Source organism: Electrophorus electricus, chromosome 4 (assembly GCF_013358815.1).
Source record: "Electrophorus electricus isolate fEleEle1 chromosome 4, fEleEle1.pri, whole genome shotgun sequence".
In the NCBI taxonomy this organism is placed as follows: Eukaryota; Metazoa; Chordata; class Actinopteri; order Gymnotiformes; family Gymnotidae; genus Electrophorus; species Electrophorus electricus.
In genome coordinates, this window is record NC_049538.1 from 3,094,471 (window position 1) to 3,119,184 (window position 24,714).

Genomic DNA, 24,714 nt, shown 5'->3' on the forward strand with positions numbered 1-24,714 from the left:
TTCTGATATGTGATGCTATATGCGTGTATTCGGACATGTCTGCTGTGTGAAGAATCATTTATAAATGTGTAACACATCTGCTCTTTTGAGATGAAGGGTGGCCATCTTGTTCACACAATGGCATTGCAGTCTTTTAAAAAACACACAGCACATTATTGATGAGGCCAGTTTCTTTATGGCTGTATAACAGACCGCACCAGGCCTTGCAGCATGGGAGTGCCGTTGACATACGAATTGTTCGTAGATTCTTACAGTTTTTGTTCAGAATCACACCTTTAATATGCGTTTAGATCGATGTAGAGGAAACATTTTTGAACTGGATATATGCTCATGACTAGGTGGTTGTAACTAACTCAGTTAGGAAACGAACAAAAAACAACATATTGTATTATGTTGTCGTAAACTGTCTATAAACCACCAAAGCATAAGAATTTGTGTTATTTTGCCGTCACATTTCGCACAGGCACTCTGGGGAAGCGCCTCACTGCGTCATCACAGCGGTCCTTCCTGTGAGTGTTTGAGGCGCTGAAGTCTTGAACTAATGCTAATGCTAATGCTACTCCGAGCACAGCAGGGCTCCTCACCTAGCGAAGTGTTCTGGTTTTAGCTCTGACTTAGTTTTCTAAAATGGAGGAGGTGGACGTGGAGCCGACCACCACGGTAAGCGTTTAGCTGCAGGTCGCTTAGCTGGCGATGGCTAACGCTAGCCTTAGCTAACTATCCGACTTAGCTGAGCTGAGCTGCCGCCACAGCAGGATAGAAACACACCGCAGCCTAAAGGGGAGTTTGTGTTTGTGTTTGTTTACAGTTAATTCCCGGCGTGGGACTGAAGCAGAAACATCTGGGGTTCGAGTGGGGTCCGGGAGATATCCTGGTCTACGAGACAAACTTCAGACCAGCAGGTGAGCGCGCGCGTGTTCTGGTGTGGACGCTGTAGTGGTCAGACTAAGAGTCTGCGTGGTGTCCACACCTTCTCACACACACACACACACACGTACGTTCCTACAGGTGCAGGGTCTGGCTGTCCCTCTGTCCACGTGGTGAGGAAAGATGAGGACATCTACTCTCCCATCCTGCGCAAGCTCTTCAACGAGTCGCATCACATCTTTGTCGGCCTGCAGAACATCACAGAGGACGTTCCCAGCAAAAACAAGAAGCCACAGTAGGAACAATTGCCCTTTACATACAAGCTCCAAAACCACAGTAGGGACAACTGAAAATAGACCCTTTCACCTGAAACCACAGTAAACACAGAAAGCTGTTTACGCACTCAGAAACACACTCTCGTTAGTCCCTGGGTGGGGGTTTCCTTCATGTGGTTTTCCTATTGTTGATCTGATGTTTGTGCAGGTTTGTTAGCATCAGTAAGAACTACAGATCTGTAATCCGAGCCTGTATGGAGGAACTCCAGCACGTTGCAGGTGTGTGTGTAATGCGAGTGGCACCGTAAACGCGGCGCTTGTTTGGTTGTTTTTGTTTGTTTTTTGCATGGTTGCCACGGTCGCCTTACATTCCCAATCCATGTCTTCTCTCCAGTGTCCACTCAGGATGTGACTTTGGTCTGTCAGTACAGCAACCAGGTACTGATTCCCCGGGGCCTTCGTACTGATGGTGACGGTGTACAGTACGTGCTGTGCTCACTTGGTGCTGTTTGTGCTGCGTCTTCATTCTCAGGTCTCCATTCTTCTGGCTACTGAGCTCATTTGGAATCTCTGTGAGGTGCTTTTCATCGATGCTGCCCCAGGTACAATCTTTAGTTTAGTGTTTTGTTTTTTCTTTTTAAAAAATTACCAAGGTTGTACCATGTAGTGTGTGTGTGTGTGTGTAAGAGTGTATTGCTTTGTTGTATGCTTTGATATTTAAAATGCCTAAAGAAAAGAACTGAAAATAAGTGTTCACAGATTTAACAGGAGCACCGTATCTCTTTAGTCTCCTGCACCTGTTCAGGCTTTATTTAACCTTTATTTAACTTCCTATTCAAGGCACACCTGTGCATCCATACCAAGTGGTTACCACAGTAACTCTTTTAAAGGGTTTACATTTCCCATTGAATGTGTGTAAGATCCTGTTGTCGGGCGGCGCGGTGTGTGAAACGGGCCCATCACGTCGGCCATAGCTGTGTGCGTGTAGTGTTGTGTAGTGTTTGCGTAGTGTCATGTCCGGCGGCGCGGTGTGTTTGTGGTGTCATGTCGTGTCTCGTGCCTCTGTCTGTGTAGCTGGCTGTCTGCTGCTTCATCTGCTGGACTGGGTGCGCTTGCACAAGGCAGACGTGGACGAGAAGGCCAAGGAGGTTCTGCAGAGTGACAGCCCCACCAACCACCTCGCTTACTGGGATGTGGTACGAGAGCCCCCTCCAAAAACATTAAAACCTACAACAACAAGGATGTCTCATTTGAAGCTTTTACCACTCTTTCTCCAGTGGCTCATCCCGTCTTGCCTCACGTCGCCTCTGTGTAGGTGATCAGCTTTATCTTGCAGGGCCGCGTGGACGAGGCGCGGCATGTGCTGACCAAGCAGGCGTCCGTGCAGGCCGCCTCCAGAACTCTCTACCAGCTCATGGACACCCTGCTGCACAAGATGCCTGTGTTTAATGTGAGTCAGGCAGTGGGGGGGGTGCTTCAGTTTATGTGCAGTTTATGGGGTGGTTTTCCAGGCAATGATTACATTTATTGATGTGTTGAAATTTAAAATGATTTACCTTTCAGCATTTAATATGGAAATATAGTTCATGTAGTTCTCTGTGGGGGAAATGATCAGAATCAGATCGTAAAGACTTTGATTTAGATTAGAAAGCTGAGCTAAGACTGTGGGTTTGATGATCTGTGGAGGCTAAAGCATCCTGTGTGTGTGTGTGTGTGTGTGTGTGTGTGTGTGTGTGTGTGTGTGTGTGTGTGTGTGTGTGATGCAGCCCAGTGGCACTCAGACTCTCACAGAATTTGATATGAAATGGAGGCACTGGCACGAGGAGTGTGATCGCTGTCTCCAAGACAAATCCTTCGCTAGCAACCCTCACCTAGAGACCATCTGCAAGGTTGAAATGCCTCTGCCCAACTCTGTTCCTGTTGCATTGTGGTAAATGTAGTTGCTTTCTGTCAATCTCTCTGTTCACGCGTGCACTCGCTCCCTGCTCAGATCCTTCTTGGCGACGAGGATGCAATGCTGGAGCACAAGGAACTGCTCGGCACCTGGTACCATTTTCTGGTCAGCAGGCTGCTCTTCTCCCACCCAACAGTCAAACCAGCAGAGCTACACTACTATGCCAAGGTACAGTCAGACACGTGAGCCACGCCGCCACACCAAGGTACACGCAGGCGTGTGAGCCAAGATGTCACACCAAGGTAGTCAGGCGCGTGAGCCACGCTGCCACGCCAAGGTGCAGACAGAAATGCACAGCTACACTGATAGTCAAGACGTGCAGCGCTATTACACTGTAGTACACTTCTACATTACTACAGATGAAGTTACTCTACTGTAGGTACTCCAAGATACAGTTGGACACACATGATGCCACATTAGTAGAGTTGGGTTTAGACAGACACACACGGCTACACTCACAGCAGAAACGCAGGGTTAAAGGACTCCAGTCTAGTACAGTCATGCTGAGCCATGTTACTTCGTCGTGGTTCAGTCAGACACAGTTACATTGTCATGCCTGTATGCAGTCATGCAACGCTATTGTTTTACTTTCTAAGTGTGATTTTACTATTACTGCACCCTAAGGGTTTTTCTCCATCAGGAAAATCTGTGTGTGTGTGTGTTTTAGTCCAGTATGGATATGTTTCTGGATTCGCGCAGTGTCCCAGAGCCTTTAGACAGCATCCTGCTAGCAGCTTTCGAGTTTGACCTTCACCAGGTTATTAAAGACTGCAGGTGAGCTCAGCAACCTTCCCCCTGCCCTCAGCCCCGCCCCCAGCCCTGCCCCCAGTGACGTCTGACTCTCGCCCTCAGCATCGCCCTCAACAACTGGTGGTTCGTGGCCCACCTGACGGATCTCCTGGACCACTGCAAACTCCTGCAGTCTCACAACCTCCAGTAAGGACCGATGGCTCTCTAGCACTTCGCCAACACTCATGGGGGGTTCCGGACATAAGGGGGAACTTTAAGGGGTGGCCCTTGCTCATGAACCAATCACAGTCCTTGTGAAGGAAGCTGATGCTTTTAATTCCAGAGTTCTCTAGATGTTCCAGACCTGTGTACCTGAGGGAGCGAGGCTTAGGGCTCCATACACGGTGGAAGACTTCCTTGGGTTTTCCAAAACCAAAGTCTTAAAGCCAGTGTTGGAGGTCACTTCAGTCGAGGGGATGGGATGAATCTGAATCGCACATCACATTTAGATAAAAATTAATGAACTACATGGATGGATGTTTGCTTATTGTAATTCTAAGTAGCTCTGACCACTTAATCCAAGGTCTCACTCTGGGATTTCTAAAGGCGGGTCTGGGAGTAAATGCCCTGATTGGTTGTGTTGTGTGCAGTTTCGGCTCAAACCTGAGGGAGTTCCTGGTGCTGGAGTACGCGTCTGGCCTGGTCTCCCATCACAGGTGAGAGCACCGACCTCATGCCCAGCTATCAGCTCCAGTCTGCACCAGTATGGTTCCTAGTGGTCATGATAAACCATACACTAAACATTCGTATGTGTGTGTGCGCGCACGCTTCAGTCTGTGGCAGCTGGCAGTGGACTACTTTGACCACTGCCCTGAATTTGGCCGTGTGTATCTGGAGCTGCAACTCGAGAGGGTTCCGCTGGAGACTGAACGCAAGGCGCTGAAGGTGTTGAGGATCTGTGAGCAGAGACATATGACAGAGCAAGGTAACCACGGGCGCGCGCGCACCACACACACACCCACCTGACCCATCAGCCAGGAGAGTAAGATGTTGGGATGTGTGTGGGTACATTGAGATGTGATGTAATATAAATAATGTAACGTGTGTGTCATAATTATTTATGTGCAGCAGCTCATTGATGCTTGGAACAATAAACATTTATAGTGTAGTGATGTCATGGTACTAGACTGATGGGAGTGAGCATGTGTAATAACAGGGAGGGTAAGGGTGCTTTTTGATGTGTGTGTGTGTGTGTGTGTGTGTGTGTGTGTGTGTGTGTGTGTGTGTGTGTGTGTGTGTGTGTGTGTGTGTGTGTGTGTGTGTGTCACAGTGCGCAGTATCTGTAAGATCATGGCTAAGAGGGCTCTGAGTAATAACCGGCTGGGTTCCGCTCTGTCCTGGAGTATCAGAGCTAAAGACGCAGGGTTTGCCACCCTCATCTCCGAGAGGTGAGTGTGTCAGCCTGCACCCTACCCCACCCATACAGGCCAGCCTGCACACATACTGCCTCTGTCCCAGCGCTGAGCAGAGCCTGGTTTAAATGTATGTCGTTTGCTCAGGTTCCTGCAGGACTACTGCACAAGGGGCTCATTCTCTGACCTGGACCTGATCGACAACCTCGGACCTGCCATGCTCCTGAGTGACAGACTCACGTTCTTAGGTTGGGTGTGGGTGTGTGTGGGTGTGGGTGTGTGTGGGTGGGTGTGTGTAGCCTTGGCTTCATCAGGACAGACCTGATGCATGTGCTACCACATGATATGACCCCATTTACCAACAACACACCATGATCAGAGCTCTCACACAAACAACCAGTCACGTCTCAGAAGAGGCTAAAGAAATCCACCTATAATCAAACTGGAGGGCAGTAATTCTGCCCCTGCCAAGAACACAACATGAAATGTTGAGTGCACAAAATGACACTGATACATACACACACAAGAGAGTGGTCTTGAGTAGCATTAACATTACTGATATTGCAAACATTGTGTAATTCTTATGGTCTTTTTAAGCCTTCAGGTGTAATGTGTTTAGTGTTTTGGTTTTTTTTGTGGTTGGACATTGGCACTATAATGTCCAAGTTCTTTAATGGCAGTTGGGGGATTTAAATCATTATGCTAATGAGTCCCATTTAGCATGATGCTATTGGCTTTCTATTGCACATTATGCTAATATGCCCCCATTTTGTGTTATGATGTTGGTTCAGTATTCAGCCTTAAGCTAATAGATCCCCATTATGGTATCACATCCTCAGTGTAGCGTTTAGCAGCTTATGCGCCGTACACTAAAAAAAAATGCAAATCAATTGTAAACTACACCAAATTATGGAGATACAACAAATTGGACAACGGAATACATTTCCAAATGTCCTTGAACCCTGCCTTAAGAGAGTCTGTGTGTGTGTAGGGAAGTACAGAGAGTTTCACAGGCTCTATGGAGAGAACAAATTCACAGAGGCTGGTAAGCTCCTGCTGTCTCTGATGACAGCGAAGATCGCCCCACGAAGCTTCTGGATGACCCTGCTCACAGACGCACTGCCTCTGCTAGAGCAAAAGGAGGTACACATTTACACACACACACACACACACACTCTGAGGTAATTACGGATGACTGCAGTGTGGTGAGGTCATGACCTGCTGTAATTGACTCCATTATCTACAGATGTCTTTTAAAATCTGACAGGATACAGTGTACTATAATTTAAGGACATGCACGCGCACACGCACAGCCACTACTAGAGCAGAAAGATGTGCTCACACATACGCAGCTAACAAATGCACTGCCACTACTGGAGCAGAAAAGGGTGCGCGCACACACACACACACACACACACACTGCAGCCACAGACAGAGAATTCCTCTTATCAGAAGAATATGAAATGATCTGGTACTGAAACAGTTACTGAAAGGCCTGTTTTCAGTCTAGTGATCCAGATGTATTTACATATGTAAACTGCGCTTGCGTGTGTGTGCGTGTATGTGTAGGTTATCTTTTCGGCCGATCAGACCCATGAACTCATGTTCTGTCTGGAGGAGCTGACATCAGACAACACTGAGCCTAAGCCGGAACCTCCTGCACTGGTAAGCACTTCAGATCCCAGGGGCCTCACGCTGCGCGAGACACGGCTGGTGTGGGGCCCGTGTGGGGCGTTTCCCCTTCACGCTGCGTGAGATGCGGCAGTGTGGGGCCCTGTAGCAGTCAGTCGGGTTTCCGTCGGTGGAGGAGACCCACAGTCGTGCAGGTAGCGGAGCACAGGGCTGAGAATGGTGGAGTATAAAGAGCTGTGTGTTTGTGTGTGTCTTTCAGGGTGAAGATGTGGAGACCGCCAAGCTGGAGCTTCTGCGGCTGGCGCTGGCGCGGAACCTGGCCATGGCCATCGTGAAGGAGGGGACAGTGGAGGCCTGAACCCCACAAACTCATTCTCCGGTTACGTTCATTCATACCAAGCCTTTCTACAGTTCACTGTACATAAAACCTTCTTAAGTGGATTTAAAATGTTTGTAATTTGAAATTAAATTTGTTTTTTTCAAAAACGAGTTATTCTTTCATGAGTAATGAAGCATTCTTCATGGAACCATTCAGACATTTATTCTTCTCTGGAGAAGCAATAAACTAATTTAGGTTTCGTTCCCGTATTCTGAAGACCTGGTGTGGATTAACTTGGCTTTATATAAATGTTTAAAATTAGTTTGAGAGAGAATCTCAACCACATCCAACTATATAAAAACTCATATTGCGGACAGATCCAAAACTGTAGAGCAGACTTAATAAAACCAGCCAGCACTGTGATCTGTTCTAAAAGACATCCTTTAATACTGCATGCGAGTGAACAGACCACACATTACAAGCTCAGGACTCACATAACACGAGCATATACGGCGCACACACATACATGTTATATACACGAGGACCCCTCCAGTCTGGATCCTGTGAGGAGGGGCTTGTGTTCACGCCTCACGTTGTCAGCCCTTCTGGAGCGTGAGGACAGGGTCCTTTTTCTGGTGCGTTTCTCACACCTGTACTTCGCAAAGCCACTGCACCATGGGATCTCCTGCGTTCATACGGACCTGTGAGGTCGGTTTGGATAAGGAGTAGAAATCTGACTTGGTAGTTTGTTGGGCATTGTTTTGTTTACATCAACGTTCCAGTTGTCTGTATAAACACTGTAGTTTGTGTCCAGGTTTTCATAGGTTATATATCCACTGAACTTCAGAATCAAAACTAAGATTAAAAATACACAACACAGTCCGTTATGAACCAAAACGTAAAATGCAATGTGACTGCAAGTCAGGTCATCAGACAAGCGTGATGTAAATCCAATCTGATCTTATTCTGTTTGATGGAGTCTGAATTAGACTGCTGTTCATTTAAGAGTCTGATCCCTCTTCCTCTGGTGCATGGCGCATGCAACACGTCTGTGATGATAAATGTTAAGTCGTGTCAGAGAGCTAGCAGCCAACGTACACCTAATTGTCAAACCATTCTGTACAAGTCTGTAAACTCTGACTACTGTACTTCAAAGCCTCATCAAAACGCATTAGGCTGTTTGGCCAAAGTATTCTTTCATTTCCTCTATCTTGTTAAACCACTTATTAACATTCTGTACTGCCCAAGACAACATCTGTGGGTCTAAACGATAGAAGCCTGTAACTGTAAACGCAGGGAACGTTCATCATGAAAGCTCAACTTTCCAGGGGAGGACATACAGCCCGAGAGCGTCACACTCAAACTCGTTCCTGCACCGACAAAAAAATAGTTCCTATAATAAAACAAACATATATTGCACTGTACATTAATAAATATAAAACAGTCCATTAAAATGAACCCTAAATCTTAAATGACATGAGGTGAAAACGTAACACCACCTGCTTTGATTCGCACTGAAGGCAGACCATGGAGAGGGACCTATATTCCAGTTATAGGCATCCCGTCCGTGAGACGGTCCCTTCCTCTCTAGACGAGGACCACCAACAGTGTTCGTCTCGGGGGCAGGAACACCTGTAGCGGGTGAGTCACTCTCCGTGACCTGGTTTTGTTCTACAAAGCGGCTCACTCTCAGATGGCTAACAGTGAACGCTTGTCTTCAGTAGTCATGAGATCACGGAGTGGAGACAGAGGAGCTGGAGTCAGGTGTACGTCTACCGCAGTGAGTCCGTGTCGGTGATGTGCAGGTAATCTCTCTCTGTGCGGAGACCCTGTGTCATTGATAATCAAGTAATCTCTCTCTGTGCGGAGACTCCATGTCGAGGTGCAGGTAATCTCTAATCCCACTGAGTTTGTACATGGTGGGAGATTACAGGCTTTGGATTAATGCGTTACCTCTTTAGTTCAATGTTAATACTTATAATGCGAGTCACAGAGTAAATAAAACAGCAACTTATACACAAATAAACCCAGGAGGTTTTACAGTTAACTGAGAGACAGTGCAAGATTGGTACAGGGATGAGCGCACCATAACTCTGGTGGAGTGTGTGTGTGTGTGTGTGTGTGTGTGTGGTGCTGGAAGCTTGGATCTAGAGGGCTCCCCATGTCTCTACTGGAGGGAACTGGACTACCTCTCCAACCTCACAGTATGGCCTCTCCCCGAGCACAAACATCAGCTTATAACGCAAACGGACCTTCTCCTGAAACACACACACACATGCACAGTCAACTGCTTGTGAGGATCTCTGAATGACATAATAAATGCATCTGTGTGTGTGTGTGTGTGTCACCTTCAGGGGGTTGGCCAGCAGCATGACCTGTGTAATGGAGGACGGAGGAAGGACAGGGTTAAACGGGGCAAGCTCTGATCCTGACGGAGACTGAAGCTTCACCTTCATAGACTGAGAGACCCAAAGGACAAAGGAAAGAAGCGGTAAGAAGTGTGTTTGTTCCATATGTGTCTGCACAGCGACACAAGAACGAGACACTGTGTGTGTGCGCGTGTTGATGTGTAACTGGCCGTGCCTCTAATGTGTTTGTTCCGTATGTGTCTGCACAGCGACACAAGAACGAGACACTGTGTGTGCGCGCGTGTTGATGTGTAACTGGCCGTGCCTCTAATGTGTTTGTTCCATATGTGTCTGCACAGCGACACAAGAACGAGACACTGTGTGTGCGCGCGTGTTGATGTGTAACTGGCCGTGCCTCTAATGTGTTTGTTCCATATGTGTCTGCACAGCGACACAAGAACGAGACACTGTGTGTGCGCGCGTGTTGATGTGTAACTGGCCGTGCCTCTAATGTGTTTGTTCCGTATGTGTCTGCACAGCGACACAAGAACGAGACACTGTGTGTGCGCGCGTGTTGATGTGTAACTGGCCGTGCCTCTAATGTGTTTGTTCCGTATGTGTCTGCACAGCGACACAAGAACGAGACACTGTGTGTGCGCGCGTGTTGATGTGTAACTGGCCGTGCCTCTAATGTGTTTGTTCCATATGTGTCTGCACAGCGACACAAGAACGAGACACTGTGTGTGCGCGCGTGTTGATGTGTAACTGGCTGTGCCTCTAATGTGTTTGTTCCGTATGTGTCTGCACAGCGACACAAGAACGAGACACTGTGTGTGCGCGCGTGTTGATGTGTAACTGGCCGTGCCTCTAATGTGTTTGTTCCGTATGTGTCTGCACAGCGACACAAGAACGAGACACTGTGTGTGCGCGCGTGTTGATGTGTAACTGGCCGTGCCTCTAATGTGTTTGTTCCGTATGTGTCTGCACAGCGACACAAGAACGAGACACTGTGTGTGCGCGCGTGTTGATGTGTAACTGGCCGTGCCTCTAATGTGTTTGTTCCGTATGTGTCTGCACAGCGACACAAGAACGAGACACTGTGTGTGCGCGCGTGTTGATGTGTAACTGGCCGTGCCTCTAATGTGTTTGTTCCGTATGTGTCTGCACAGCGACACAAGAACGAGACACTGTGTGTGCGCGCGTGTTGATGTGTAACTGGCCGTGCCTCTAATGTGTTTGTTCCGTATGTGTCTGCACAGCGACACAAGAACGAGACACTGTGTGTGCGCGCGTGTTGATGTGTAACTGGCCGTGCCTCTAATGTGTTTGTTCCGTATGTGTCTGCACAGCGACACAAGAACGAGACACTGTGTGTGCGCGCGTGTTGATGTGTAACTGGCCGTGCCTCTAATGTGTTTGTTCCGTATGTGTCTGCACAGCGACACAAGAACGAGACACTGTGTGTGCGCGCGTGTTGATGTGTAACTGGCCGTGCCTCTAATGTGTTTGTTCCGTATGTGTCTGCACAGCGACACAAGAACGAGACACTGTGTGTGCGCGCGTGTTGATGTGTAACTGGCCGTGCCTCTAATGTGTTTGTTCCGTATGTGTCTGCACAGCGACACAAGAACGAGACACTGTGTGTGCGCGCGTGTTGATGTGTAACTGGCCGTGCCTCTAATGTGTTTGTTCCGTATGTGTCTGCACAGCGACACAAGAACGAGACACTGTGTGTGCGCGCGTGTTGATGTGTAACTGGCCGTGCCTCTAATGTGTTTGTTCCGTATGTGTCTGCACAGCGACACAAGAACGAGACACTGTGTGTGCGCGCGTGTTGATGTGTAACTGGCCGTGCCTCTAATGTGTTTGTTCCGTATGTGTCTGCACAGCGACACAAGAACGAGACACTGTGTGTGCGCGCGTGTTGATGTGTAACTGGCCGTGCCTCTAATGTGTTTGTTCCGTATGTGTCTGCACAGCGACACAAGAACGAGACACTGTGTGTGCGCGCGTGTTGATGTGTAACTGGCCGTGCCTCTAATGTGTTTGTTCCGTATGTGTCTGCACAGCGACACAAGAACGAGACACTGTGTGTGCGCGCGTGTTGATGTGTAACTGGCCGTGCCTCTAATGTGTTTGTTCCGTATGTGTCTGCACAGCGACACAAGAACGAGACACTGTGTGTGCGCGCGTGTTGATGTGTAACTGGCCGTGCCTCTAATGTGTTTGTTCCGTATGTGTCTGCACAGCGACACAAGAACGAGACACTGTGTGTGCGCGCGTGTTGATGTGTAACTGGCCGTGCCTCTAATGTGTTTGTTCCGTATGTGTCTGCACAGCGACACAAGAACGAGACACTGTGTGTGCGCGCGTGTTGATGTGTAACTGGCCGTGCCTCTAATGTGTTTGTTCCGTATGTGTCTGCACAGCGACACAAGAACGAGACACTGTGTGTGCGCGCGTGTTGATGTGTAACTGGCCGTGCCTCTAATGTGTTTGTTCCGTATGTGTCTGCACAGCGACACAAGAACGAGACACTGTGTGTGCGCGCGTGTTGATGTGTAACTGGCCGTGCCTCTCTCCCTAGTGTGTGTGTGTTTCTGTGTAGTGTGTGTGTCTAGTGTGTATAGGTGTGTGTAGTGTGTGTGTATATAGTGTGTAGGAGGGTGTATAGTGTGTAGTGTAGTGTGTATTGTGTGTGTGTGTATAGTGTGTGTGTAGTGTGTGTGTATAGTGTGTGTGTGTATATATACTGTGTATAGTGTGTAGGTGCGTGTATAGTGTGTAGTGTAGTGTGTATTGTGTGTGTGTGTATAGTGTGTGTAGTGTGTGTGTATAGTGTGTGTGTGTATATATACTGTGTATAGTGTGTAGGTGCGTGTATAGTGTGCGTGGTGTGTAAAGTGTGTATACTGTGTGAGTGTAGTGTGTATAGTGTGTGTGTATATAGTGTGTGTGTGTATAGTGTGTTTGTAGTGTGTTTATTGTGTGTGTGTGTATAGTGTGTAGGTGTGTGTATAGTGTGTGTTTATAGTGTGTATAGTGTGTGTGTGTGTGTGTGTGGTGTGTTTGTAGTGTGTTTAGTGTGTGTGTGTGTGTATAGTGTGTGTATCACCTTTGGCACGGCTGCCTGCAGCACTACGTTCTGCACAGACAGAGCCGCTGTGTTGACCACGGACACCACAATGACCAGGACGTCGGGTCTCCCGGGGGGACAGTCGGTGGCGAAGTGCAGCAGCATGCGGACGCCGTCCTTGTCGTATGCTGTCACGGGCAGCGCCTTGCCTGAGGGAGACCAGCTCAGCCTCACTTTTCATCACATACCCTGCCCCACGGCGCCCCCTACTGTCCTGGAGTACAAACTCCACCTGCTCAGGTTCATTCCTCTCCTGTTCTGCACCCTGGGAGGTCACGCGCGCATTCTACTCATTTAAGATAAAATAACACTTTATTGATCTGGAAGGGAAAACCCTAATCATCGAGACACAGTGTGCGCAGTCCGTTCAGTGGCGTGCAGCCACAGCACTCCGCGGTGTCGGGTCTCCACGGACTTACCCAGGTGAGTTTCAGCTGGGAGCTTAACACCTGTGATGGGGTTCGGTCCCCGCACTCCCCTGGGTTTAGCGCCCGACCTGTGCCAGCACACCCGATGTACTCTCACAGTGTAGTGGAACGTGCAGGACTAACACTCTGGTGCGTTAGGAGGTGGGGTAGACGCGGCGGACCCTGAGACCACACCCACGGAACCGGCGGCACACTCACTGGTCTTGATGGAGTCCATCGGGACGTAGACGCCGGCCAGGGACTGCTCGAGTCCTCGTGCGGGGCTTCCCTGCAGGGAGTGCAGGGGCGAGCGTGCTGGGCGGAACAGCGGGCTGCCCGGGGCGGACTGGCCCATCTGGGCGACCCGCGGGAGGACAGGTGAGCCGGACGGTGCCAAGCTGAGGAAGGGGTTGGAGGAGGAGAGTGAAGCAGGCGTGGACATCACAGCAGCGCCCAAGAAACCCAAACCTCTGTCGGCAGGGACAGCACTCTGACTGCAGGAGACAGACACGGAGAAGAACAGACGCAAACACAGACAGATACAGCGAGGAACAGATGTAGACACAGACAGAGACAGGCACAAATACAGACGAGCAGACACAGACAGAGCAGAACAGACACAGACAGAGAGGAACAGATACAGACAGAGACACAGACAGAGACAGAGAAGAACAGCTCAGGATATTTCAACACTGTGGGATGACAAACACAAACTGTCTGTTGTTTTGTTTGTTTGTGCACACACACGAGCAATAGCCGAGTGTGGGAGCTGGTTCTGTCCGCTAGGAGGTAACTGTACCGTAAAATAATAAAAATGATGTTTAAAAATAATGTTTCTCCAAGGTTTACTGGACAACCGGAATTCCAATGAAAGTACTATGTGGTCTAGAGTCAGGACTAATCTATGTGGTCTAGGGTCAGGACTAGTCTATGTGGTCTAGAGAGGACTAGTCTATGTGGTCTAGGGTCAGGACTAGTCTAGGTGGTCTAGAGTCAGGACTAGTCTATGTGGTCTAGGGTCAGGACTAGTCTATGTAGTCTAGGGTCAGAACTAGTCTAGGTGGTCTAGAGAGGACTAGTCTATGTGGTCTAGGGTCAGGACTAGTCTAGGTGGTCTAGAGAGGATTAGTCTATGTGGTCTAGAGTCAGGACTAATCTATGTGGTCTAGAGTCAGGACTAATCTATGTGGTCTAGGGCCAGGATTAGTCTATGTAGTCTAGGGTCAGAACTAGTCTAGGTGGTCTAGAGAGGACTAGTCTATGTGGTCTAGAGAGGACTAGTTTATGTTGTCTAGGGTCAGGACTAGTCTAGGTGGTCTAGGGTCAGGACTAGTCTAGGTGGTCTAGAGAGGACTAGTCTAGGTGGTCTAGGGTCAGCACTAGTCTATGTGGTCTAGGTTCAGGACTAGTCTACGTGGTCTAGAGTCAGGACTAGTCTATGTGGTCTAGGGTCAAGACTAGTCTATGTAGTCTAGGGTCAGGACTAGTCTATGTGGTCTAGGGTCAGGACTAGTCTAGGTGATCTAGAGAGGACTAGTCTATGTGGTCTAGAGTCAGGACTAATCTATGTGGTCTAGGGTCAGGACTAGTCTATGTAGTCTAGGGTCAGAACTAGTCTAGGTGGTCTAGAGAGGACTAGTCTAGGTGGTCTAGAGAGGACTAGTCTATGTGGTCTAGAGAGGACTAGTCTAGGTGGTCTAGGGTCAGCACTAGTCTATGTGGTCTAGGGTCAGGACTAGTCTATGTGGTCTAGAGAGGACTAGTCTATGTGGTCTAGAGTCAGGACTAGTCTATGTGGTCTAGAGTCAGGACTAGTCTATGTGGTCTAGAGAGGACTAACCTATGTGGTCTAGGGTCAGGACTAGTCTATGTGGTCTAGGGTCAGGACTAGTCTTGGCAAGGGAAACCAGGCCACGATGACAGTGTTTTTTTTGGTCCAGGTGATTTGATTTCAACTCTTTTTAGACAGTCCAGGACGATCTGAACCACAACTACCCCAGTCCAGGAAAATCTGAACTACAACTACCCCAGTCCAGGAAAATCTGAACTACAACTACCCCAGTCCAGCCCAGGACAACAAGGCCAAATCAACAACAAGGAGTAACAAATGATCACAAAACGCAGGACTAGGAGCAGGGGCTCACTGACCTCGTTATATCTTTGAAATTCAGCACGGAGAGGTCAAGCAGCCCCGGGCTGGCTGTGGAGGAGGGCGTGGGCCGGGCAGGGAGGATGGAGGCATGCGCTGGAGGAAAGGTGGAGTTGGGTCCCCCTGCAGTGGTGAACATGTCCATCCCAGGATCAGGGGCCTGGCAGAGAGACAGGAGAGACAAAATCAGGACACTGGCAGAACCGCGCACCACTCCCAAAAAGCTCTTCTCTGATTGGTTCTATGGGGTTTTGGGGGCAGGGTGCGGCACCTGTAAGGATGTCCACTGGGTGGACAGCTCTCTCAGCCGGGGTCTGCTCGGCACCGGGGGAGGCTCAGTCAAACCTGCCGTTACACACACGACTGAGAAACGCGCGCGCGTGTGTGTGTGTGTGTGTGTGTGTGTGTGTGTGTGTCTGTCTGTGTGAACAAGCATGTTGAACAAATATTTAAGTACATCATCATAACATTTTAAACCAGGTATGACAATACCTACAACTAAAATACAAAAAGACATTAAAAAAATAAACACCACTACTTATTTACCTAAAGACAAAAGCTCATCATCAAGCAGAGAGAGAGATGCTGATTGGTCAGAGGCTTTATGATTGGGGCTGCTGGTTTGACTGGCATGACCTCCATGGCTGCTACCCAATCGACGAGGAGGAGGTGGGAGCACTGGAATAGTGGCGGCCAGCGGATTGGTCGAGGAGACACTGCAGGCTTGAGAGGGCAAGACTGTCTGAGGGGGAGAGGGTTCATCCAAGCCAGCCAGATCAATCAATGTGCCTGTTGTTTCACATCCTGAGCGAAGGAGAAACGAAAGAGAGAGAGAGAGCGAGAGCGAGAGAGAGAGACGGGGTGTGATAGTATCAAGAGAAAGAGAGACAGAGAGACAGATGGTGATAAACAGATCAGAACATCTTTGCAGATGTTGTGAAGGTTAAAGGGCAGGTTTTAGACTTAAAAACACTTCTTCTTGGCTGCTGTGTATGTGTGTGTGTGTGTGTGTGTGTGTGTGTGTGTGTGTGTGTGTGTGTGTGTGTGTGTGTGTGTGTGTGTGTGTGTGTGTGTGTGCGTGAGTTCACCTTCCTCAGGAGCTGGCCCGGGTTCCTCACTCTGCTCTCCATCAGTCTCTCCCTGCACGATCCTTCTATACAAACTGATGACTCTCGCCAGGTCGTCATTGGCTTGCAGGATGTCCCCTAACACCAAAACACACCATGTTACACACCATCCCCTAACACCAAAACACACCATGTTACACACCATCCCCTAACACCAAAACACACCATGTTACACACCATCCCCTAACACCAAAACACACCATGTTACACACCATCCCCTAACACCAAAACACACCATGTTACACACCATCCCCTAACACCAAAACACACCACGTTACACACCATCCCCTAACACCAAAATACACCACATTACACACCATCCCCTAACACCAAAACACACCACATTACACACCATCCCCTAACACCAAAACACACCATGTTACACACCACGTTACACACCATCCCCTAACACCAAAACACACCACGTTACACACCATCCCCTAACACCAAAACACACCACGTCACACACATCCCCTAACACCAAAACACACATTACCCACCATCCCCTAACACCAAAATACACCACATTACATACCATCCCCTAACACCAAAACACACCATGTTACACACCACGTTACACACCATCCCCTAACACTAAAACACACCACGTCACACACATCCCCTAACACCAAAACACACCACATTACCCATCATCCCCTAACACCAAAACACACCATGTTACACACCAACCTAATACCAAAACACACGTTACACACCATCCCCTAACACCAAAACACACCGCGTTACACACCACGTTATGCACGTTATGCACATTACACACCATCCAAACAATGTAACAGCATGTTACGTACCACCCAATCACAGCACATTACACACCATCCGAACAACGTAACAGCACGTTACACACCATCCGAACAACGTAACAGCACGTTACACATCATCCAAACTACAACACTCCACTGATACTAATCACTCCTGTTTCTCTCTTTAAAGGGGGTTCAAGTTGCCACGATTTAAAGGATTAGGTTATGATGCCTGATAGCTTATGTGATCAATTCTCATCAGGAAGTGGTCATGTAATATAGATACTGTGATCACACACACACACACACGCGCACAGTGTTAGCCGTATTACCTAAACTAGTGTCATTGTCTTCTGTCTCGGTGGCCAGTTTGAAAGCTGTACGCCTCAGCTTGTCACAGCGCTCGTACAGTTCCTACAATCAGGAAGAGAGCTGTGTTAACTGTCATCAGGACAAAAGAGGAACTCAAACCATGGGCTCCGAGCTGCTGAGTGGGGCGTGATCTGGACACTGTCAGGCGACAGAGGACAACTGCCGCGATGAGAGACTCGTGTTTGAATGAGATGTGCATTACAGCAGGTTTGAACAATAATCAGGGGTCGAAGGTCGCGCCAATGAGAGCGCCGCACTCCGAAAGCCTCCTGACATGTACACAGATCCTTCCCACTGACCAGAGAAAGGGCCCCACTCAAACCCTAACCCGGAGACAACACCACATTCACCACACACGCCACACTCAGGGGCGGAGAACGCCTGGTGGAATGGCACGCTACCGCTCCGTCTCACCTTGATGAGCTCACGGTCAGCGTCTGATGACCCGTCTTTGTCGTAGTGGCTCAGCATCTCGCGCAGCAGCTTCACGTTGTTGTTTACTTCCTCCAGCGTGTTCATGCGCTTGGTCCGCTTCTGCACCCGGGCGTCATCCTGCACAAACACGGGCCAATCACGGGCCGATCACGGGCCCGAGTCGGTAACAGGGACCGCCCCAGGCTTCAATCCTGAAAGCTTTCGGCATGTCAATCAAACTCTTGCATGTTCCCTGTTCCACCATACCTGACCGAACTAAACTTAGGCGTTTGAGAGCGCGTACACCACTACACTGTGGGGCTACAATGCCCCTCACACCACTCCGAGCCCATTTCCCCAAAAACACTCCAGATAAACGCAGGAAGGATGACTAATGATCCTTACACTCTCCACCAACATCAAATGCATGGATGATCGAACTTCTCTATGCTAAACTCCCAACATGCATATATAGGAGATTCTATAATTAAATGATAACCCCTATCGACCCCTAAGTGCTCCTCGGTCACCGGTGTGGTGTGCGGCTGCCTGGACTCCAGCACGGTTTTCTGACTGTCCTGCTCAAACATGCCTTGCTCATCAGCAGGAGTGTTAAAACAGGTCCAGCACCAACCATGTGCTGGACACTGGTCCTGGATCAGAGGAGGCCAGGCGGACTACACTCGGACTACACCCACCTCCTTCACCATGTTCTTGATTAGTCTGTTGGCCTCCTGCAGGTCTTCAGGGTTCTTACTTCGCAGGAGCTCTGCCAACAGCTACACACACACACACACACACACACATGCATGCACACACACTTTTATTTAAGTCTACAATTTAAAATACACATTTAAAATCCTATGAAATGCATGAATTGTCCTGAAGGTGTGACCATGTGACCATGTGAGTAACGGGAACAGCACAGTCCTGTAGAAAACCCTGACAGACAGATGAAGCACCTTTTCCTCCAGATCTGAGTCCAGTTAACGCAGATATGGGAGAGAATTTTGTAAGTTGTTTCGCTTTCACTTTTGGGTTCTCGGGAACATGCAAACCCCTAACGACCAGTCTGTGTACACAACCCTGAAGGCCAAATACAATCCACTGAAACACAATCACTGGCAGAGCCTGGAGTTGACCTTTGCGCTGGTGTGGTTCCGCTGACCTCACATACTCACCTTGCCCATATCCTCGTTGTCAAACACGGGGTTTTTGGGTCGAGAAGGTGGGGATGGGATCAGAGCCTTGTCTGCGGTCAGCTCAGGGTCTGATGAGATGAGTCCTTCGGGGAGAACGAAAAACCATGATGTGAACATCTGGAGAACACATTCCTAACACTAGCGTAAAGGTGATAGTCACGCTGTCGACCGCAGTGTAACCTGATCTCATCGGACGCACCGACCACAGCAAAAACGCATGGCGCTGTCGAGGTCAAACGCGACAGTACGCAAAAGCGCTCTGAGGGCGTGGCGTTTGGGCAGTGCTGGGTACCGACTACCGGGCAACAGCACCGTCAGGACGAGCGGAGCAACGGTAAGAAAGGACCTCCTCTGTCTGCAGGAGGCGGTCCCAGCCAAAACACACAGGTCATCCCTTACAGCGACTCAGACTCCAAACTAGGGTGGCACAAGACGGAAAAACAATACACTCGCCACTATAGCGCTGCCTATTCCAACAGGCCTCGCAGTGTGTTCAAAACACATGGGGGGCGCTCTATCTGCGCCACACTTAAAAGACCTGTCTGCATTACATTGGTAGACAGGATGGAGATGTTACTGAACATGTAAATACTGTGATTCATCAAAACACCCACAGAGAGCTGGGATTGGCCAAAACCAACCTATGTGCAATCAGATACTGTGCTCATTTGCATATGACAGCCTTCAACAATGCTTAGGGCCAATAGTGCAGTAATAAATAATAAAGCAAGGTATTAAACAAGATGAATAAGAGTATGGATGAGCGAACATAAGGGTAAATGGGAGTGAGAGTGAGAGTGAGTGAGTGAGTGAGTGAGTGAGGGTGAGGATGTGCTCTCAGTCACCTTGCCTCTTCAGGGTTTGGTAGGCGTCACTTATTTTGGCCTCGTTAGGAAAAGCTACAGTCCAGCTGTAGAGCATTTCAATAATCTTAGTCTTCACCTTCTCTGAGACACTGTCTCCCATGTACTGACATATCCACAGAGAGAGAGAGAGAGAGAGAGAGAGAGAGAGAGAGAGAGAGAGAGAGATGAGTTAGTACTAGACAGAGCAGATGGGGTGTGTGTCTAAGCTGTCGTTAAAGATGGCCTTACCTTGGGTGAAAGGACTTTGATGAGTTCATTTAAAAACCTGTATTTGGCTACTTCGTTATGAAACCTTCTCCCACAGTTTTTCATGCATGCCTCCAGCACCTGTGAGAGAGGAGGAATCTTTAACGATAGCGTGTGCTGGGGTAAACGTGCGCTCACGGATGCGGCGTCCAGCGTTAGCACTCACAGTTAACGCCTGCATTGACTCCCACTCCTGCGGCGACTGGATTTTGTGCACAAGCAGACGAACAGCTATCTGAGGACTTATAAACAAGAGTCACTTTAACGTTAAAAACGGCACAACAAAGCCCAAATAAACGACAGGAATCTAGACAACTAGAATCACAATGCTATATCTTTACTACAGATGAACAATAAGGTCACTACTGATGCTCACCCTTCTAGTTCCTTGTTAATCTGGTCACAAAAGCCAATGATATATTCCCAGTCTTCCTGTCGGTTCGTGGGGTGGGTGGCTTTGTCTGGGAAGGAGTGTCATATTATGGACAAATATTATTTTAAAACAGCAGGACTCTTAATGATTAAACTACATGCGGTGTGACAGGCGCCACGCGCGCGCGTGCGTGCGTTCATTCATTCATTCATTCATTCATTCACTCGCACTCTCTCCGCTTGACGATTTTATTAAACCCAAATCAGACAGCTACAAATAAATCCCACACAGCTGTCATATTTGAATGCTCTTCAGAAGTAACTGTTTTGTAGATTGTGGGGTCTTCTTGCCATCACCCACTGGAAGCGCAAATCGGCACAGATCACACCAGCGAACATACTGAACCAGTCCCATTTGGTACTGGACCCAGCCTGATCTGCAGAGCTTCACCAGTCGGAGGAGACGGCGTCTAAATCTCTGCTGATGAACAGCGCAGTGGTTATGGTCAACGCACCGACCCCAGACCAGTGTCTGCCTTGGCGGTGCCGGGGAAACGCTCCCAGACAGAGATCACACTCAGCAGAGAGCTTACACACACACACTGTTCCTTACATTAAATAAACGCGAGTGTCGGCACACACTTACTGAGCCAGGACTCCAGCGACTCCGCTTCCTGGTACGCCATACTGGTTCATCGCGTGATCCCAATTTAGACAGGCTGCGTCCGAAAACCGCAACTTCCGCGAAAAGGCTGCGTCCGAAAAGCGCAGCTTCCCCGCAGAGCTGAGCGACTGCGCCGATGGCGAAAGCACTGGCGCGCATTTACCCAAGCGCATTAATCTTCCATATCTTTAGATTACAGCACTGATAAAATACTTCAAATATTACTAGATAATAAAAATAGGATTTCATAGATTTTTCAGACACAGACTACTAGGCAGCAGTTATGGCTATTACTATATTACTATTACTGTTATTATTATTAATCAGGAGTCTCTAATAAGCACATATGTGGTGGTCCGTGACGCTGAGGTTGACAATTGTTGCTGTGTGACTGAAAGGTAATCATCATCATCATCATCATCATCATCATCATCATCATCATCATCATCAGTGAATAAAGTATATGCAAATTAATTTATTTCACTTTATCCCTTTGTTATACTGAGCTGAGACAAAGCAGTGTTTTATGATGTGAGTTAGGAATGCGGGAATGCAGGAATGCATCTTACTGAAACATGACTTTTTATTACAACAATTTACTACGGAAGGTCTTGCTTCAGGGTGTAGTTACGCATATCTGCCTATAGGAGGAGTAAATGCCGAAGGATTTGCCCGTTTGGAAATAACGTGTTTCTTTTTTTAAGGCTTATAAAACACCTTAGGGTATAATAACACTCTGGTGATCAGTTTTTGTCTGTATTATATCTATATTATTATTGCTTTGAATATAATAATAAAGAGAAGATCAGCATTCACAAGGTTTTTCCACACCGAATGTCAGTGACTGAGAAAGAGAGACCAGCACACAGAATGGCAGTGATTGAGAAAGAGAGACCAGCACACAGAATGGCAGTGACTGAGAATGAGAGACCAGCACATAGAATGGCAGTGACTGAGAATAAGAGACCAGCACACAGAAAGGCAGTGATTGCAAAAGAGAGACCAGCACAAAGAATGGCAGTGACTGAGAAAGAGAGACCCACACACTTATGGCAGTGACTGAGAATGAGAGACCAGCACACAGAATGGCAGTGATTACAAAAGAGAGACCAGCACATAAAATGGCCGTGACTGAGAATGAGAGACCAGCACACAGAATGGCAGTGACTGAGAAAGAGAGACCAGCACATGGAATGGCAGTGACTGAGAATGAGAGACCAGCACACAGAATGGCAGTGACTGAGAATGAGAGACCAGCACACAGAAGGGCAGTGATTGCAAAAGAGAGACCAGCACACAGAATGCCAACAACACAACACCTGGGCACCTCTTGATCTTTAGGTATTGACCTTAAGGTATATTATTTAGTAGCTACTGTGAAATATTTAGCTATTATGTTATTTTATTAATTTCTCATTTGTTCCTGCTAGGATCCTCTGAGATCAATAAGTGAGTATTATTATCAGGTGAATGTAAACACCCCCTCATGCCCCCACCCCAATACAGAGCGAGTGTTCCAGAGGTGTCTGTGTTCTGTTGTAAATAGTTGATTTGTGTGAGTGTGTGTATATGTTTGGTTTAGTTTAGTCATGTCTTTTTCTTTTAATTAGCATGTTTCAGATGTGTCTGCTGCCCACCTGGAGGTGTGTCTGCTGCTTGCTACCCCTTCCCAGTTTCCCCCTGGGGTTGTTTCCTGCTCAGCTGGTATTTGCTGTGTGTGGGTCCTGAGGAAGGCTTGGCTGGGGCAATAAAGCAGTTTTCCTTTGGCAGGAAGAGACTGGACACACCAGCAACATTCATGTGGAACCAGTCTGCCACAGTTTAAATGTGGGGCAGTTTTTCCTGGGGCACAAAAAAAAACAGGCCAAAAATTCAGGGCCAGTGGCCCGTGTCAGTGCACGTGTGTGTGTGTCGTCACGGATGCAGCTCGGCCCGTGTCAGTGAGTCGTCATCACCGCAACACTGGCTTGGATACTGGAAGCACTCGGTATTACCAGATGCCGAGACACATTTGACTGCTGTCACGACAACACCACTTTTGGCTGGGACATATTTCCCTTTCAGCAGTAGGGTGACTGCGCATACCTTTATCACGTCGCAGCCTAGGCAGCCAGTCTACACCCCACACTAAAGGAGAAAAACAGAAATAGTCATCAGTCTATCCAGAATGGAGACAGAAGCCCTCCTGCTGACGGCAGCCGCTTGCACACCCGGAGCCTTACGGGAAGGTGACGTAGTGACTTGAGCATAGCTGCAGGTGCTCTGGGTGTGATGTGTGGTTCATTCTCTGAAATGCTTGAGCACCAGAGGAGTACCTCCCTGAAAAGGTGAAAGGGTAAAGTTCAAATTCAAACGGGGCTTGCACTAAAACAAAATGGTCATAAATAATTGTTTGTGTGTGTGTGTGTTAATATTTGAGTGTTTTGACCAACCCTTCTGAACCCCCCATTTCATATTCCCATCAGATAGCAGATAACAGGTCACCCACTTTAAATGAGCACTAGGCCACTCAGTATGTCTGGAGGTGTCTGAACAGTGTGTGGAGCAGCGTACCGGCGTCCTGTTTTAACCATCTCTTTCCACAGGTCGTGCGGGCTGACCACACCGCCATCTGGTTGAAGGGCTGCTCTCAGGGTGCAGCACACTCCAGTATAATGACCCCAGCCTCCTCTAAGGTCACGCAAGGCCAGATCGGCGACACGATTGCCTCACTGAACGACCAGAACTAGAACCAACGTCTTCTCCAGCCCTGCTGAAGGAAAAACCACGTCAGTTGAGCAGGTACGGTAGCAGGTCTTATTCTTTGCTGTCGTTCAGGAGTGTTCTTTTCAGGGAGCGACTCAGAGTGAGGTGGTTATATACAGCTGGATGTGAAGCATGCGTCCTGCACAAGACAGCCATGGATTGGCTCTTGGGTCCTTCTTCTCTGACAGAAAAATGAGAAAATGGGGTGACGTTTCAGTCTGTATACAACAGCCACAGAGGCACCGAGGGTGCTAAACTTGCACTCCCCGATGGCACAGCTGGTCACCTTCAACAGCCTGGACATTAGGTCATGGTACGTTTTATAGGTCTTTGTTCAGTTTTTAATACTGTTCAGGTGCACCTTTTTTTGCAGTCTCATGTAGCCCTCCAGAACCTCCACACACTACAGTTCCCAGAATCCTCTAGGGAGCTCCCTGGAGTATTCATCTTTAAGAATGTGTTTTACCCCCTGTGCCACTGGTTTTTTGACATTTATATGGTTTTAGAAGGTTTCTTTTATCTTGGTACAGTTGTCCATAACTGCCGAGTTATGCACAATTGTGAACTGTGATTTTATTTCTAAGATTATTTTGTTTAGAAGAGAGTCCTGCAGTGGTTCCACGTCAGTAGAGGCCTAGCCAGGACCTGGTGCAAAGCCCTCTGCGTTACAACATCAGGGGCCGGTTTGGGATTTGGAACTGTAACGGGAATGGA

At 48.3% G+C, this 24,714-nt stretch overlaps 2 protein-coding genes across 2 annotated transcripts; one reads left to right on the forward strand and one right to left on the reverse strand.

The window, feature by feature from the left end:
- The first annotated feature begins 485 nt into the window (after positions 1-485).
- Positions 486-7,358, forward strand: nup85 (nucleoporin 85). Its single transcript, XM_035525698.1, has 19 exons — positions 486-660; positions 809-902; positions 1,009-1,162; positions 1,351-1,421; positions 1,537-1,580; positions 1,675-1,744; positions 2,217-2,338; positions 2,458-2,592; positions 2,909-3,031; positions 3,133-3,264; positions 3,764-3,870; positions 3,949-4,032; positions 4,476-4,541; positions 4,659-4,810; positions 5,156-5,273; positions 5,385-5,485; positions 6,229-6,380; positions 6,807-6,902; positions 7,129-7,358. Exons 1-19 carry the CDS (start codon positions 628-630, stop codon positions 7,225-7,227), a joined length of 1,953 nt encoding a protein of 650 aa, XP_035381591.1. The 5' UTR covers positions 486-627; the 3' UTR covers positions 7,228-7,358.
- A 253-nt stretch (positions 7,359-7,611) lies between these two features.
- Positions 7,612-21,346, reverse strand: gga3b (golgi associated, gamma adaptin ear containing, ARF binding protein 3b). The gene is made up of 17 exons (XM_035525672.1): positions 21,238-21,346; positions 20,596-20,680; positions 20,386-20,461; positions 20,202-20,300; positions 19,953-20,076; positions 19,087-19,190; positions 18,604-18,684; positions 17,906-18,043; positions 17,452-17,533; positions 16,317-16,433; positions 15,775-16,032; positions 15,500-15,573; positions 15,228-15,388; positions 13,299-13,573; positions 12,652-12,821; positions 9,537-9,647; positions 7,612-9,446 (listed from the first exon to the last, which is right to left on the reverse strand). Exons 1-17 carry the CDS (start codon positions 21,275-21,277, stop codon positions 9,336-9,338), a joined length of 2,106 nt encoding a protein of 701 aa, XP_035381565.1. The 5' UTR covers positions 21,278-21,346; the 3' UTR covers positions 7,612-9,335.
- Positions 21,347-24,714: the final 3,368 nt, after the last annotated feature.

What these genes read in the sequence shown, in the direction of transcription:
- gga3b (XM_035525672.1), bottom strand. Translation starts at nt 21,277, where the DNA reads ATGGCGTACCAGGAAGCGGAGTCGCTGGAGTCCTGGCTCA. An exon ending in TCAAGAACATGGTGAAGGAG is followed by an intron (nt 18,044 to 18,603) that starts GTGGGTGTAGTC and finishes GTGTTTGTGCAG; the next exon opens with GATGACGCCCGGGTGCAGAA. An exon ending in AATTTCAAAGATATAACGAG is followed by an intron (nt 13,574 to 15,227) that starts GTCAGTGAGCCC and finishes TGTCTCCTGCAG; the next exon opens with TCAGAGTGCTGTCCCTGCCG.
- nup85 (XM_035525698.1), top strand. Translation starts at nt 628, where the DNA reads ATGGAGGAGGTGGACGTGGAGCCGACCACCACG. An exon ending in GGAACTCCAGCACGTTGCAG is followed by an intron (nt 1,422 to 1,536) that starts GTGTGTGTGTAA and finishes TCTTCTCTCCAG; the next exon opens with TGTCCACTCAGGATGTGACT. An exon ending in GCCACCCTCATCTCCGAGAG is followed by an intron (nt 5,274 to 5,384) that starts GTGAGTGTGTCA and finishes TCGTTTGCTCAG; the next exon opens with GTTCCTGCAGGACTACTGCA.